The 17,516-nt window shown below is 45.7% G+C and overlaps 1 protein-coding gene across 1 annotated transcript in view; it reads left to right on the top strand.

The window, feature by feature from the left end:
• Window positions 1–17,516, top strand: part of RYR3 (ryanodine receptor 3) — a 372,120-nt gene that overhangs the window by 36,071 nt on the left and 318,533 nt on the right. Inside the window, exon 5 of the mRNA XM_036247201.1 lies at window positions 16,467–16,541. Within this exon, the coding sequence (XP_036103094.1) occupies window positions 16,467–16,541 (75 nt within the window). The remainder of the gene's footprint in view (window positions 1–16,466; window positions 16,542–17,516) is intronic.

Raw genomic sequence — 17,516 nt, 5'->3', positions numbered from 1 at the left:
TAACTTCATTTCAATCTTACGAATAAACCTTGGCATTTTTCTTTCTTGTGAATAACAAATAGCACTCAATATTTCTCCACATTTACACGTGTTTTCCAAACGTATCACCCTGTCTAAAAGGAATCTGAGGCTCTTTAAGTAACGGTTTCCCTTTGGTCAACAGCTCTGTTGTACTGTGCTGTTCTTTATCGATTTGACAGCACGCATGGAGTGTCTACTGTATGTCATCCCCATCCCCTGGTTTCATGACAGTTTCCTGGGCGTTAAGGAAGCTCTTCCTTGATTCTTCAAGCTGCATAAACAGCTATAGATGCATATTGATTACTTACAGTGGTAAGTTACCAGGAATTTTTATAGCTGCCCTGGCCCAAGTGTGTCTGTCCCTCTGACTGTCCATCATACCGTGGACTCTGTCAGTAACATATTTGCTTCTTCAGGTTTGGGGGGGGGGGGTCACTGACAGTCAGCAATAGTGTTGCCCAATGACAACAACTACAGTGTTGTTGGTTTTATTGAGATGCAATTGACATACAGCACTGTATAAGTTTAAGGTGTACAGCATAATGACTTGACATACATATATTGTGAAATGACTCCTGCAATAGGTTTAGTCTTTCTTTCACTACCTCATATAGTTACAAATTTTTTCCTTGTGATGTGCACTTTTAGCATTTACTGTCTTAGCAGCTTTCTAATATATCATACAGCAGTGTTACCTATAGTCGTCATGCTGTACATTACATCCCTGTACTTACTTTTTAAAAATTATTTTCTTTATTGATCTTAGAGAGAGGAGAGGGAGAGAGAAATAGGAACATCGATGAGACAGAACATTGATTGGCTGCCTCCTGCATGCCCCACACTGGGGATTGGCCCACAACCTGGGCATGTGCCCTGACTGGGAACCAAACTGGCGACATCTTGATGCATGGGTCAATCTAACCACTGAGCCACATCAGCCAGGCACATCCCTGTACTTATTTATATTGTAACTGGAAGTCTCTGCCTTTTAACCACCTTCATCCAATTCCCCCACTCCCCACCCCTCCCTTCGTAAACACAAATATGATCTCTTTTTTTGTGAATTTGGGTTTTATTTAGATTCCACATATAAGTGATATTATACAGTATTTGTTTTTGTCTTATTTCACCTAGCATAATGCCCTCTAGGTACATTAGTCTGGTTGCAAATGGCAGGATTTCCTTAGTTTTTGTGGCTGAAGAGTATTCCGCTGTATAGATATGCCGCATTTTGTTTCTCTGTTCTTCTGTTGGCAGACTGTTTCCGTGCCGTGGCTATTGTAAATGCTGCAGTGAACCCGGGGGTGCAGATATCTCTTTGACATAATGTTTTCATTTCCTTTGAAAATACCCAGAGGTGGAAGTTTTGGCTCAGATGCTGGTTCCATTTTTAATTTTTTGAGGAATCTCTATATCATTTTCCATGGTGGCTCTACCAATTTACATTCCCATCAATGGCGCACAAGGGTTCTCTTTTCTCCGCATCCTCACCAGCATTTATCTTTTATCTTTTTCATAGTTGGCATTCTAACAGGCCTCAGGTGATATCTCACTGTGGGTTTGATTTGCATTTCCCTAATAATTACTGATGTTGAGCATCTTTTCATGAAATTCTTGGCCATTTGTTTGTCTACTTTGGAATAATGTTTATTCAGGTCCTTTGCCCATTTTTAAAATTTTACTTTGGATTCTTTTATTATTGAGTTATCTGAGTTCTTTATATATTTTGTATATTTAGTATCTTATCATATATATGATTTCCAAATATTTTTTCCCATCCTACAGGTTGCCTTTTCATTTTGTTGATTGTTATTTTGATGTGCAGAAGCTTTTACATTTGATGTAGTTCCACTGTTAATTTTTTTATTTGGTTGTTTTGCTTTCAGAGTCATATCCAAAAAATTATTGCCAAGACGCATGTGAATGGGAGCTTTTTTCTATGTTTCCCTCTAAGAGTTTTATGACTCCGGTCTGGTCTTATGTTCAAGTCTTTAATTCATTTGAGTTCATTTTTGTGAGTGGTATAAGATTGGAGTCTAGTTTCATTCTTTTACAGGTGAAGATTCAATTTTCCCAGCACCATTTATTGAAAAAACTCTCTTCTCTGTAGAGGGTATTCTTGGTTCTCTTGTCAAATATTAGTCGATTGTCTATGCATGGGTTTATTTCTGGGCTCTCAGTTCTGTTCCATTTATCCATGTTTCTGTTATTATGCCAATATCATACTGTTTTAATTACTGTAGCTTTATAATATAGTTTGATATCAGGAAATGTGATGCTTCAGCTTTGTTATCCTTCACCCCCCATTCCCACCCCCCACACACCCCACCTAAGGATTGCTTTGGCTGTCTGGGATCTTTAGTAGTTCCATACAAATTTTAGTAGTGGTTTTTCTACTTCTGTGAAAAAAAAAAAAAAATGCCTTTGGAATCTTGATAGGGATTGCATTGAATCTGTAAATTGCTTTAGGTAGTGTGAACAGATTAACTATAATAATTCTTCCAATCTATGGACACAGGATATCTATTCATTTATTTGTGTCTTGTTCAATTTCTTTTATGAATCTCTTGTATTTTTCAGTGTAGAGATCTTTCACCTACTTGGCTAAATTTATTCCTAAGTATTTTATTGTTTTTGAGGCTATTGTAAATGGGATAATTTTCCTTATTTTATTTTTTATTTTTAGATATTTTGTTATTTGCAATGTTCTTTTCAGTACCAAGATGTCATATTGCATTAATGGCAACTACCAAACTCACTGGGGAAAAAAAAAAATTTCCAGCCATTGAAGGAGGCAAGCATCAGCACAACTGAGATTTAGTTTTGTTTTCTTTTTGGTTATTTTTTTTCAAATTGTAAACCACATGTGGTATTTCTGAGCCTCTCCCCTCCTCCTCGCACAGAGTGCAGGTGCTAATTTTAATGTGCTTTCTTCCCCTTGCCCATAAAGCTTGCTCTGGGTTCTCGCAGCTCAGGGGAAGTTGGGTTTTACTGCCATTCCCAGTAGGTTATCCTCCTGATGTCAGGGTGATGCGTTTACTTCCTGCACGACGGGGAGGAAATAGCTCAGAGGGTGCTTGTTCTATCCAGATCCCAGGTGCCGTTCACAGATCAGCAGAGGAGACATTTTTTTTCCAAAAAAACTTTTATTTTTCTCTTAGACCTAAGGGAGGCCTCTGAACAGTAGGTTTTAGAAAGCAGCTATGCAAATTGCACCGCCCAAGTGTTAGGTGAGGCAAAACATCTCAATGAGACACTAACCTTGCAGACAGAGAAAAGGAGAAGGTTGCGTGTAAGAAGGCAGAATGCAGAAGTTCACCGCCGACAGCCAGGGACAGAGAAACCAGGATGAGGACAGCAGATTGGAAGTGACTGGTTGGAGGAGGGAAGCAATGAGAGGAGAAAGGTAAAATCCCTTCCCCTGATCTGCTCTGTTCTTTGCCATCAACCACATCTCTTCTCAGGCCCTGTAGAGTCCAGTCTGTGGCTGAGACCACCCAGAAAGGGTCTAGCTGATCTCGGATGCCATAGGGATGGGTGGATCTAGGGGTAAATGTCGTGGGCATGGAACCCTTCCTCTGTGGAGTCAGAATTATCTAGAGCCCTTCCCACATAGACTTCACAGAAGAAACTGGCGTCTTTCACGTCTATGGCAGCAGAGCTAGAAGAGAGACAGGGTCGAACGTTAGCCTTAGAGCTACCAAGAACAAGGGGACACAACCATGTTTTTTCTTTGCCTCAGTGGGGTTTCTGGAGAAATGCTTAAAGGAAAAATCAGTCAGTGGTCCAGAACAAACGTTCTGAGAACAGAGAAGTAGTACTTGCTGACTGTAAGCATCATACCAATATCCTGGATAAAGGGTCCGCTGTGGCTCGGGAAGGCCCAGAGGGACGGCTCTCGAGCCTGGCGGTGCATCTGAATTACCTGGAAGCCCCCGGCCCCACCACAGACCTGCCAAGGGGATCTTAGGGAAATGACCCAGCCTTTGGGCTGCAGTTTGTTTTTTCTTGTTTTGTTGTCGTTTTTAAAGCTGCACCAGTGATTCTCAGAGATAGCTGGGATTGAGAACCACTTTTCTAGAATCAATCCATGAGAGGTTCAGAATAATTGTGCCATTGCCCTCCGAACAGTTTATGGTCCATGGGCAGGGGGAAAGTATTAGGAGTAACGGTTCTCCTGTCCGTCCATAGGCTCCCCCCGCCACACACACACACACACACACACACACACACACACACACACACACACACAAACACATACACACACAGCTCTGAGAATCAGCTCTCCACCCAAGGCTACTTCTACCTCAGTGAAAGATCAAGCGTTTGTTTGTTTGTTTGTTTGTTTGTGTTTTTCTTGGAAAGATAAACTTGGCCCTGAGCTTATTATGTGGATAGAGAGAGAACAGGATAAATCGATCACTATCTAGCAAGACCATAATTGGGAATAGAGCAAAGGGGATTAGAGGATTGAAAGAAAGAGAAACTGTGTTGACAAAGGACATCCTGGAGAGAGAGAAAAATAAGCTAAGGTGTGCAGGAGTGAGGAAAGAGGGTCAAACAAAAGACATAATCAGGTGCATCTTCTTCCTTATAGCTCACATGGGGAGACTTGTTTGTGTAGGACTCAACTGCAATTTTTTTTTCTTTTTATTGATTTTTTTGGAGAGCAGAAGGGAGAGGGAGAGAGAGAGAAACATGGATGAGAGAGAACATCGGTTGGCCGCCTCCTGCATGCCCCCACTGGGGATTGGGCCCACAACCTGGGAATGTGTCCTGACCGGGAATTGAACCTGTGACTTCCATGGGTCAATGCTCAACCACTGAGCCACACCGGCCAGGCAACTCAATAGCAATTTAATGATTTTTAAAAAAATGTATTCCTATTTTATAATCCCCAGAATGAATAGTGAATTTTTTTCCTAGAGAGACAATAGATGAGAGATAGTGTCTGAATTTTTAGGTCAAGGTACTCTGAGCTTTCTGATGTTAAACACTTTGTAGGAAATAGTCATTACTATTTTTCACCATGGATGGAAGGAAATGATGGGGCAGAGTTCTGAGTCCGGACCCCAGGTGGCCGCTGGCCCACCGTTCCAGCAGGCCTGGCGAGCGTGGGTGCTGCAAATCGAAACCCGAGCAGCGACTGGAAAGGGAATCTGGCTGACAGGGTCCTTTCATGTAAAGAATGAACTTGGCAATGTCAGTTTCTTAGAAACCTGGGAGAAAGAGGGGGAATTAATTCAGAGAAGAAAATAATTGCTTTACCTCTTTCCAAAAATAATTGCTTTACCTCTTGTCATCGAGGTAAATGTCATTAATGCCCTGACAAATGCCTGCTACCAATGTGCTCTTTTCAGAGAGACCGTAATAAGAAGCGTGTCGGAGCCGCCATCCTGGCTGTGGGTTCCCTGCGGCATCTCTGTTCAAAGAGAAACGCAGATGCATCTAGAGGGACCCTGCGTTCCGTTTGGAGGCATCCCAACAGCCACCTTTGTTCCCTCAATGGAGGATGTTGACTCCTGTTTCAGAACCAATGTTTGTAAAACCCCAGGCCTAATGGGAACCTCCAAAAGCCATTTCACTCATTCCCCAAACACCGTGGATTGGGAAAGAGAGGAAGGAAAATGGTTGCAGGCGTCCACTATTGTCACAAATCAGAAACTCTTATTTGCAAAGACTTGGAAGGCAGGGGTTCCTCAGTTGTCTGCGGTCATGCATTCAGGGATTAAGTCTGCACCATCCAGGGACTCTCCCTTCCCGTGGCTTTGCAGGGGTGAGGAGCGTCCGGCCTGAGGGCCATATAAGGCCCTGAAAATCAATACCAGCGAACACCACACGCCTCACCAAATTGCCGTATTTGGTCAGGCTACTTTTTAAGTTGATAATTGTGTATGGCCTGTGAATGATGTTATGCGTATCCGAATGGCCCTTGGCAGGAAAAGGGCTCCCCACCCCTTCAAGGGCTCACAGGAAACAGTGAACTCAGAGACACCTCTGCTGTCCCTACTTCATCTGAGCCATTGCTCAAAGTTTGCTGACCCCTGGGCCAAATCTGTGCAAAAGAGAAGCCATAGGGACATTTTCCTGGGAGGGAGTTTTCCTCCTCGCTGCGCAGGTTCTTGCTAAAGGTGGTGCTCATGACCCAGACCTTCCGGTTTCTTAGATCAGGCTCTGGTCTTGTATCGTCATGTCCTGAGATATTTCCATGTGCCCCCGAAATGAATGGCATGAACAGACATGAACTTGCCAGAGTCTTCTCAGCCAGGATAAAATAATTCTAGGTGCTTCCAAGAAGGTGGATTGGCTGAGTTCAGTGAAATATAAACCCTGCCAGTGGTAAATTTGGCCTCCGGTGGTGGGTGGGTGGATTATTTGGTTTTGCCTATTTTCCCCTGTTAACAGTGAAAGAAAGGACGGAGAAGAGCCTGCCTTTGAGAACAGCCTTTGGAGCACCCACGCTTTGGTCCTGTGCTCTGCAGTGATGGGAGTGGGCAGCAGAGGGTGTGGAAGGCGGGGCTCCCTGGACTCAAGGTCACCCTGCTGACCTTGCAGCAAGCGCACGGCCGCGGGGGCAGCAGTGACCGCCATAGGTCTCTGCCACCCAGACTTCGCCCTCTCTCCTTGGGGGCCTGTTGTGCCTTGCAGCCTCTGACATGCGGGCCCTTGTTTTCCGTAAGGCGTCTGGGGAGACTGCCGTGATCCCTGACACGGGGGACGTGGGCTGTCAGCCGGCACACTTTCCTCATCTTCTCTGAACGTCACTGAAATTCCGTCTCATAATTTTATTTTAAAAGGCGTCTCAAGAGGCCCAGGAAGGATGCCAAGGGCACGGCCTCCTTTCAAGTGCATTTATCTTCAGGGCCTGCGCTTTCCTGCTTGGCTCGCCCCAAAGCCCTTGAGGGAATTTCGCCCCGATGATGTGGCTTTTCCGTGGCCAAGGGCTCAGCAACCTCTGAGTAGGTGTTTAGATCCCTACGAACCACCCCATTGCATGTAGGAAATCAAGGGTATCAAATTTTTAAAAAGATATCTTACACCTGTCTAGTGTTTTTGTGTCCCAGGGTGGGGGCCTGGGGAAGCTGGGCTTGGCAGTGCCAGCGGAAGAGGCTCTGAGCCGAGGGCGGTGAGGACAGGGTGCGTCCTGCACTGGGTTCTGAGGCTGCGCCTGGGGGGGGGGGGGGCATGCGAATGGCAGGAGCGGTACTGAACGTCTGCTGTCGGTGTCCCTGTTCTGACACCACGTCACAGACTGACCTGTACGAGCGAGGGTCCTCCCACCCCTGGCCTGTGCTTTCAGAGTCCAGGGTGCTACTTTAACTGTTATTAAAGGAGCAAAAGTGTCCCTGTTACCATGAGTTTACAGTCCAAGACCTGTTGGGAAAAGGCCCCATTAGTTCCTTCGGTGCCATTTGCGCTGGACGGTCCCATCTGTTTATGCTTCCGAGAAAAGTGGGGTGACTGAGTGTGCCCTTTTGGGAGTTTGGCCTGAGTGGGGGTGGCCTAGGGTAGCAGGGCAAGTGGACCTGCGATCTGACGGCTGGGAAGCATGGGACAGTGTGGACACCAAGTCTCCAGGAGCAAGGATGGGATCCCAGGTGAAGGCTCCACAAAGGGCGGTCAGAAGGGCCAGGGCCTTGGGGTCCCAGTAGGAGTGACTCCCTGTGCAGGCGCTTTTTCCCTATGGAGCCTGGAGCTGGGACCGAGGGAGCGAGGACGAGGAGAGCATCATAGGGATCTGATCAAAGCTACCTCGGGGTGGGGGGCCGGTCCATTAAACATTCTGGAGTCAGTGCTTGGAAGTGGGCTGCTAGACCTGCATTGCCAATGCCTTATGCCTTTCAGGTACGTAGTCATTTACTGGGGATTCTGGCAAATCAATCACACCTCGAGCAGCTAAAGTTTTAACCAGTAGACAAAACACTTTTATAGAACTCTGTCTCCCTGAACACATGCAGCCTGTCGCTGCCCTCCAGGCACACCTATTGTTGTTAAAGCCATCGTGTGGAATCGTGTTAAAGAAAGCAAATGGTATTCAGAATAGAAAATGTCCAGTGGTTCTGCAACAAACCAAATCTCTATATTCATTTTTATAGGGTTTTTTTTTTATCATTGTTGCATAAATAAAATTGTTCAAGGTATTTGCCTCCTGCCTTTTCCCCATTGCTATGTCATAAACACTTAATGTGTTTCCATCAGCCTCTGTAATTGTCATCTTTAACATCCTGAAGAAACCCGTGATTTACTAGATTCTATTTTTCTTTTGGATATTTCGGTTCTTTCCAGGTTTCTGGTTTGTCCCATTATAATACTCTTAATACAACACCATGCACACTTTGTTTTTTTTGCTTCACTTGAATCATCCATATAAATAGAATTACTACAGCAAAGATTATAAACATCTTACGGCTCTTTTATGTGTTCTGATATTGCTTTGCAAAAGAGGTTTACTCGGTGCCACCTTAAATTGGATCACACTGGCTAAATTGCAACTCTGGCAGTATTAAGTTTTTTTCCTCCCATTTTTGCAAATTCAGTTGGTATGATATATCAAAGTTGCTTTAATCATCATTTCTTTCATTTTATCTCCCTAGAGGAGATAAAATCTCTTCCATATGTTTTAATTTTATTCCTGATACAAATCACTTATTCATATCCTTGGTCTATTTCTTTATTTGGTGCTTTTTTTTTTTTTTTTTCAACATTTCAATGAGATGTTACCCCTTTTGTCCAAGTGATACAAAGAATTTCTGTAGTCTATTAAATATTGATGTTTCCATTGTTCTGAAGTTTTGCAATCTTGGAACAATCTGTTTTAGTTCCTTCGAGTTCATCTGTACTTCAAAGCATGGGTAAGTATTAGGTCTGTAAAGGAATGTGGACTGTTTATTACACGCTAGCTGTTTCGAACTTTAATTTTAAAATGAAATATTTAAATAATATCCATCCAGAATCTATCCTTTATGTTTCTTGTGGATCTTACTGAATGCTTTTCTGATTTGCTATTCACATATCTTTGCTTTAATAATCTTGCCTTCCCTCCATTGTACTAAAAATCTACTTTATTGAATGCTACATTATACGTGTTTATGGACTGCCTACATTCGCTCTGTTCCTAGAGCCTGGGGTCAGGAAGGAAGGGAAGATGCAGGCGCATGCGCACACGGAAAATGATGTCTTGCCTCCCAAGCCCTCCTGAGGAGGCGGCCCCTGCGGCTTTCATGGCTCATGATAAATTCAACAGGGGGCCCTCCTAGAGTCTAGGCCCCCCAGAGTGGAATTTGGGGTTTCAGACTAAAGAAGAAGGCAGTTGAAAGATCTGGCGGTCCTGAAACATCTGTGTGTGTATTCCTGGGGAGGAGAGCTCGCCCTCCTTCTGTTGCTATATCAGGTTCATCTTACCGGGAGGCAGTGTCCTCCGGGAACCACCACAAGAAATGTCAGTGACGGAATTAATTTTGAAATTACTGGTGAGATGATTGAATTAATGATCTAGTGGAACATTTTTCCTCTGGACACGGCATCAGGGCACTTCACCAGCTTTGCCCGGCCCCCGTCCTGTGAGGTGGTAAAAATACTGTCCTCATGCCAGTCACTGCAGCCAAGGTCACTCGCGGCAGAGACAGGACTGCCACCCCAGTAGTCTCGTGGTCCTGATGTCTGGATCCTCTTTGTGAGTAGATCTGTGCTGTTTTTCTTTCCTGGAATGTTATTCCAGAATTGGCATCCAATAGTGAAAAGAATTTGTAGTGAGACCCAAATTCAAATCTAAGCTCACAAGATGACCCTGGGGAAGTTCCTCTGTTCCCATTTGTAAAGGGGAGAGAAAAGGAGCACTTCCTCCAATTATTATGTTTTCATTCAGGAAAAATGAGTATGAAGTATGGCAATCAGTGCCTCCTCTCGCCAGGCCCTGGTGAGAGTGATGTTGATGCTGCAGAGTGCACAACAGAGACTCACGGCACCTGTACCCATGGGTAGGGAGCATGGATAAACATCAAAAATAACATATGCATTTATACCAACTCATAATAAATGCCATGAGAAAAAAATAAAGCAGAAAAATGCGGTAGTGTAAGAGTGATCTTTTTTTTTTTTGCAATTTTTATTAATTTTGTTACAGATATTTCTCCCCCCCCACACACACACACACCTTCATCTCGACCACCCCACCCCGCATTGTTGTCTCTGTCCATTGGATACGCATACATGAATACAAGTTCTGTGGTTTACCTCTCCCCTGCCCCCAACCCCTCTTCTGAGGTTTGTCCGTCTGTACCCTACGTCAATGTAAGAGCGATTGTTGTCTTCGAAGGAGTGATGAGAGAAGACTTCTCTAATGAGATACCAGAGCACAGAACTGAGAGAAGGTGGGAAAGAGCATTCAGGCCCAGGACACCTGCAGTCCTGCGTGGAGCGTGCTGGTGTGAGGCACAGAGGAGGGCCCTGTGGCGGGAGCAGGGGAGGGGATGGGGAACCTGCCCGGTAGGTGGTGAGTCAGAGCAGTGGAGGGAACCAGGTCAAGTCGAGTTGCAAGGACAGACAGGAAGCCGGATCCAGCCTATGGCCTGTTTATGTATAGAACCTCTAGGTAAAAATGGCATTTACATTTTGAAAAGTTGTTTGAAGTAAAGAGGAAGACTATAACGAAGACCATTAGCATCCTGCCAAACCTAAAATATTTATTTATTATCTGGTGTTTTCTTTGTTTTTTTAACTTTTTCTCATGTTCATCTTTCCCATTTTAGTTATTTGTATTTTTTAAATTCTCACTGTTTTTTATATATCTTTATTGTAAGTATTACAGATGTCCCTCCTTCCACCCCCCCATTGACATCCTCCTCCCCGCTCCCATGCCCCACCCCCATGCCCCACCCCCTTCATCACACTAATGTCTGTATCCAGTGGCCATGCATATATTCCTATAAGTTCTTCAGTTTATCTCTTCCCATCCCTTCGCCCCCCTCCCCTCTAAGGTTTGCCAGTCTGTTTCCTCTTCCATGTCTCTGGATCTGTTTTGTTCGACAGCTTATTTTGTTCATTATATTCCAAAAATAAGACCATGTGATACTTGTCTTTCTAGTGATTACTTTTTAAATTAAGTTGATTGGGGTGACAATGATTAATAAGATTATACAGGGATGAGAAAGTACATTTAGAGTTGTGAGTACACAAAACACAGAGCTTAGTCTTGCATTATTTATTATTGTATTGTATAAACTGTAAACCTAATTTTGCCCACCCCTGTATTGGTCAAGTGTACGATTCCATGATACATGATCTGTGTATTACACTGTGCCCCCACCGCCCAAAGCCATGTGCTCTTCCATCACCATCTATTTGACCACCTTCATTGCCCCTTCACCCCCTTCCCTCTGGTAACCACCATACCTACTATTGTCTGTGTGTAAGAGTTTGTGTTTTTCTTTAGTCCTTTGTTGCTTTCAGTTTTAGATCCTACATATGAGTGAAATCATATGGTTCTTGATTTTCTTTTCTGACATTTCACTTAGTATAATAGTCTCAGAGCCATTAGGTTGTCACAAATGGCAGTATTTCATCCTTTCTTATGGCTGAGTAGTATTCCATTGTGTAGATGTACCACATCTTCTTTATCCAGTCATCTATCAGGACACTTTGGTTGTTTCCATGTCTTGGCTACGGTGAATAGTGCTGCAATGAACATAGGGGTGCATATATTTCTGCCAATAAATGTTTTCAATTTTTTTCAGTAGATACCCGAAACAGGGGTGGCTGGGTCATATGGTAAATCTATTCTCAATTTTTTGAGGAGCCTCCATACTGTTTTCTTTTTTTTTCCTCACCCGAGGATATTTTTCCATTTTTTGTACAGATAGAGTGGGAGGGAGAGAGAGGAAGGGAGAGAGAGAGAGAAACATCGACGTGAAGGGACACATCAAGTGGCTGCTACCCACACGACCAACCAGGGCCGGGGACAAACTGCAACCGAAGTACGTGCCCTTAGCGGGAACCGAACCCGGGTCTCTCTGGACCGCAGGCCGACGCTCTAACCGCTGAGCCAAACCGGCCAGGGCTCCATACTGTTTTCCACAGTGGCTGTACCAGTTTACATTCCCACCAGCAGGGAAGGAGGGTTCCTTTTTCTCCACAACCTTTTCTCCAGCACTTGTTATTACTTGTCTTATTGATAACAGCCTAACAGGTGTGAGGTGGTATCTCGTTGTAGTTTTGATTTGCCTTCTCCTACTAGCTGGTGAGGTTGAGCATCTTTTCATATTTCTGTTGTCCATTTCTATGTCTTCTTGGGAGCTAACAACATACAGTGGAGAAAAGAAAGCCTCAGAGAATATTTGCCAACTCCTGATGCAGGGTTTTAGAGGCCATGGCGAGGATGTTACGCTTCCGAATGGGAAAGTAGGAGGTTGGGCGGTTGCGCAAGAAAGTGATGTGATGTGATGTGATTGATGGTCTTAAAAAGCTGCCCTGCTGCCATATTAACTCGGAATAAGAAAGGGGAGGTGCAGCAGGAAGCGGAGTTAGGGGCCGTGAGTCCAGTCCGAGCGACACAGGGCAGTCGGTTGGACTAGACTGGTGGCAGTGGGGTGCTGAGGAGGTGGATACAGAATATATTTGGAAGGTGGCACCAAAGGGGCTTTGGATCAACTGTGGAGGATGAGAGGGAAAAAGGAGTCAAGGATGATTCCAAGATTTTCGTGGAAACTGAACGAGTGAATGATCTTTTCTGCCCCTTGGTTTGATGCTTCCACTTTCCCCACCTTTTTGCAGTCAGGATGCTGTCCCTAAGGTACAGTTTGATTGTGACACACTCTCTTTCAGAAACCTACACCGGGTCCCCTTAGCTATAGAACAGCCCGTCATGGCCCTCCATCATCTGGTCACCCTGCACCTGTGTCCTTATTGTTTCCAGTTTCCAGGTGTTTCTTTCCATTGACCCCACCACCACCACACACACACACACACACACACACACACACACTGATCAGTGAACTAAGTGCCTGCCAGTCCCCAGGTGCACCTCGCACTTCCCACCTCCAGCCTTCCAGAGGGGCTCCTCCTCCTCACCATCCTTAAGCCTCAGCAGGCCTATCAGAAGTGATAGGGCTATTCCTTTGCACCCTCCTTCACCTCCTGGTCTCTTCCAATGCTCTGTCTTCAGTTCTTTTAACAGACATGTTTTTTCTCTGTGTAACATGATTTTTTTAAATACACAAGTCTTATGTCCCCTACCAGACTATACAGAAGGAGACACAGTAACACCTGGTTAAGGTCCTTGTCTGTTCAGTGCCAGCCCTGCCCTTGGGAACCTGTGCAACTATAAGCAAACTACTTCGTCTCTTTCGGCCTCAGTTTGCATTGCTGTAAAATGGAGATAATTACCGTAGTTACTTCCTAGCACTAATCGCGAAGATAAAATGAGCTGATTCACATACAACACTTAGTGTAAGTCTGTGCCTGCTGTGTAAGTAAGGCTCATTTAATTCCAGGAGCGATAGGAATTCCCCTTCGTTGAGGAGCCGAGGAAATACCTTGTACCTGGTGCTCTGTACACTGGTTTCGTGCCCAGGAGGCTAATGTACATAGATTAGGAAAAGTAGAGCGACACGAGCTCAAGCCCCAGGGTCAATGCTGAGTGCAGTTCGTACCACCACCTCCCGCTGTGTGACATGCGCCTCCCACTTGAAATGGGGAAGAGCTTTCTCACTGGAGGGGTCACGTCAGTGGGCTGTGATGGTCCGCGAAGCACCTGATGCCTAGTATACACCCAGCAGTGGCCCTCGCGGGATTGATGAGGGTCGCAGCTGCTGCAGAGGAGCCTCCTCCGTGTCTAGCACGAAACCTCGATCGTTCCTTAAAGCAGCAGTGCTCAGAGGTCGTCACCAGCGTTAGCTCACCTGGGAATTGTTGGAACGGCAGGTTCTCAGGCTCCAGCCCTGGCCTGGTGACACCAGCACGGTGGAGGGGAGTCAGCAGCCTGTGCTGTCACCGGTGACGTACACCAGCGGCGAAGAACTACGGCCCTCACGGAAGGAGGGCTTGGGATGTCCCAGTCAGTCCCAGTCCGGTGGTTGTCTCTCTGCTTTTCTGAGGTCACCATAACAAAGGATGTGTGTGCCAGAGAAGGGAGGAGCACAAGCTCCTTAGTGCCACTGTGCGGGGTCAGCCACTCTTGACTCTTGACTTAGATCATCCACCGAGGGGACGGACATGGAGGAAGGTGTGCCGCATGGTTAACGCTGGGAGGTGTCATTTAGTCTGTACAGCTGGGGACACGGACTCGTTTGGGGGCACACACCCACAGCACGAGCCGTCACAAGCTACCCATGAGCCTGTGGTGACACAAATGCACAGTGAAAACATCAGTGGGACTGACAAGGTGTGAACATTATGTAGTATGACTGATTTGAACGTAAGTTGTTAACACATTTGTAAATACAGCAACTAAAATTAGTTCAAATAATTTCAAGCAATTTGGAAATATTGTGAAGAACATTTAACTCCTCCATAGTATTAAGGTCTTAAATATCTCCATAGCTGCAGTTATGTATAGTTATATAACTATATAAAGTTATAACTGTATATATGTAACTATATACACACATACACAGTTATATATAGTTATTGGCTTTTCTTAAACATTATAACCACATTTATCCTTTTGCTTTTCTTTAGGGTCGTTGTATGACATGAGCGGTTTTTGACAGTGATTCTGTTCATCCTGATGGAGTTGGATTGAAATCACTCCAGGCTTTATTATCCAAACCTCTGCCTTCTCTCCGCCCCGGCTCTCCCACCATCGCTCGGGGCTCCGATGGGGGGACAGGAGCAGAAGCTCAGACCAGCCCTGCGCGCAGTGGGTCTGAATAAAAGGTGGCACATGAAAGATGCCCTTGGCATATAGAGGGAAAACATTATCATTTCTCTTTATGATTATCTTAAATCACAGGCTTTGCATTCTCTTTGTGTGTGTATTTGGGGATGGAGATCTATGTGCGTATTGTTTTCCTAGGAAGGGTGTGTGATCAAAATAATTTGTCTCTGGGGGCAGGTTAACATGACGGGGAGAGATTTAGGTAAAATGTTAAAACTATGGATGCCAAAAAATTCTAGAATTTTCTGTAAATTTTAGTTTTTTGATGTTACCTACTTACCCATGACTAGAATAAATGATAGTGTTGTCTCATATCTTGTACTAGTCAGTTCAGATAGTTAACATTGAATCAGTCTAAGGGAAAGGTAGGAAGCAGAAACCAGCAGCTTCCTGGGGGGGGGGGGGGCGCCTCTCCTCTTGTGCCTCCTCTTCTACTGGGGGGGAGGGGCTCTCTTGTGCCTCTCTCTGCTACTGGGGAAGGGGCTCTCCTCTTGTGCCTCCTCTTCTACTGGGGGGGAGGGGCTCTCTTGTGCCTCTCTCTGCTACTGGGGGGGGCTCTCCTCTTGTGCCTCCTCTTCTACTGGGGGGAGGGGCTCTCTTGTGCCTCTCTCTGCTACTGGGGGGCTCTCCTCTAGTGCCTCCCTCTCTTCCTGTGGGGGGAGGGGCTCTCCTCTTATGCCTCCCTCTGCTACTGGGGGGCTCTCCTCTTGTGCCTCCTCTGCTACTGGGGGGCTCTCCTCTTGTGCCTCCTCTGCTAGTGGGGGGCTCTCCTCTTAAGCCTTCGTCTCCTACTGTGGGAGGCTCTCCTCTTATGCCTCCCTCTCCTACTGCGGGGGGTTCTCCTCTTAAGCCTCCCTCTGCTACTGGGGGGCTCTCCTCCTGTGCCTCCCTCTCCTACTGGGGGGCTCTCCTCTTGTGCCTCCTCTGCTACTGGGGGCCCTGCCACTGAATGAAGAGCCAAGTGGAGCTGCCTGGTGAGGCAGCGAGGGTATCTAGGTGGCCCCTCAACTGAAGGACCTGTATCTGCAGAACTTGCCCTTTCCGTCTCGATGCCCAAGCTGTCTCGCATGGTGAGGTTTGGGTAGATAGGACCCTTGTAAGTGAATGGGCGGAAGGCACAAGAGCCAGGAAGGGAACAGACCAGGAGGCACAGAATGTGACCATACGCCTGCACCAAGCTGCCTTTCTGTCAACAGGCTGTAGTTACATCACATGTGTTTCTCTCTCTCACTCTGAATGCTTCTGAGAAGTTTCAAAGGAAGGTAAGCCGTGCCCACCTCATTGCCCTGCGGCTGCAGCAGGACAGCGCTGCGTTCCGCTGCTCCCAGGCAGGGGCCGTTTGGAGAAGAGGTTTGGCCCCACACGCCCTCTCCCAAGGATGTTGCATGACTGTGGTCACGAGTCGCCCCCGCCCCGCCCGCAGGCCGGCCGCTCTCTTCTAGAATGAATTTCTGGGGAGCTTTGCGATGTGTCTTTCCTTTGTAGTTTGTCTTATAGAATTCTCGCACTGCTTTGCTTTGAGAGAGGCCCCGCACTGGCCGGTGCTGACCTTTCCCCTCCTCCTTCCCCACAGGCGGCCCACGGGGGTGGCCACAGGACCCTGCTGTACGGCCACGCGATTCTCCTGCGGCACTCTTTCAGCGGAATGGTAAGACGTCTGGGTGTCTGTTTTCACCATTCACGGAGGAGGGGAAGGGGGAAGGGGGGGAATTACAGGAAACCAGCCAGTGTCCAGATCAAGTTAATAGCGGGAATAATAGGGAACATCGATAATTATAGCACATTATTGTCTTGGCATTTCCCCCTTATAACTTACCTCAATTTGCAATTATATATTTGCATTTGCATAATGTCTGGCTTCCCTCTTCCCCACTCCGTGAGGAAAAGGACCACGTCTTTTTATTTAACTAAACCTAACCCCACCAGGTACAGTACCTCGACAGACTAGATGCTCAATAAAGATTTGTTGAATGATCAAATAAACTATAAGATAACTGAGTTCTTGAATATACAAGGATCACCAGCATAGAAGAAAAATTCATCCAATGGGATTTTTGTGAAATTTCTCCTCTTTTGCTACCTAAAGGAAATAGGATGATATCCACTGCCTTCAGTCTTGAAACACTTTGAAGGTATCATGTTACTCCAGAGGCAGGAGAAAGCTGATCAGGCTATAACTAAGTAGGGATCTAGACCCAAAATTAATCCAAATGGTGATAACTTATGTAGCTTGAAAATTTGTTTCAAGTTTTAAATAAATTTGTAAAATACATATATTGCAGATCTTTGGCAGGGAGGACGAAGGAGAATATCGATCTCAATGAACTATAATATGTGGCAACTCTAATCACATTTGCTCCCAGCCCCTTCATGTATCATCCTCACTTGCTATCCGTGGAAGGAAGATGTGTCTTCTTTCTCAGGTCTAATAGGAAACCGTTATGTTCATTCAAGACCTCACTGCACACATTTACACCTGCAGCACACCGCACCGTCCATCTCAGAGCCTGAACCATCAGGTTGGCAGCGGAAGCAGCAGCTGCCTCTTAAATAATGTATTTATTGCAGTATTCTTTCCCGAGCACTGGTAAGAAGTTGACCTTTTCAGCTTAAACATTCATCT

The sequence above is a fragment of the Molossus molossus genome, unplaced genomic scaffold (genome assembly GCF_014108415.1).
Source record: "Molossus molossus isolate mMolMol1 unplaced genomic scaffold, mMolMol1.p scaffold_m16_p_1, whole genome shotgun sequence".
NCBI classification, from domain to species: Eukaryota; Metazoa; Chordata; class Mammalia; order Chiroptera; family Molossidae; genus Molossus; species Molossus molossus.
Note: the sequence above shows the minus strand (reverse complement) of the source record. Positions and strands in the feature narration are given on the sequence as shown.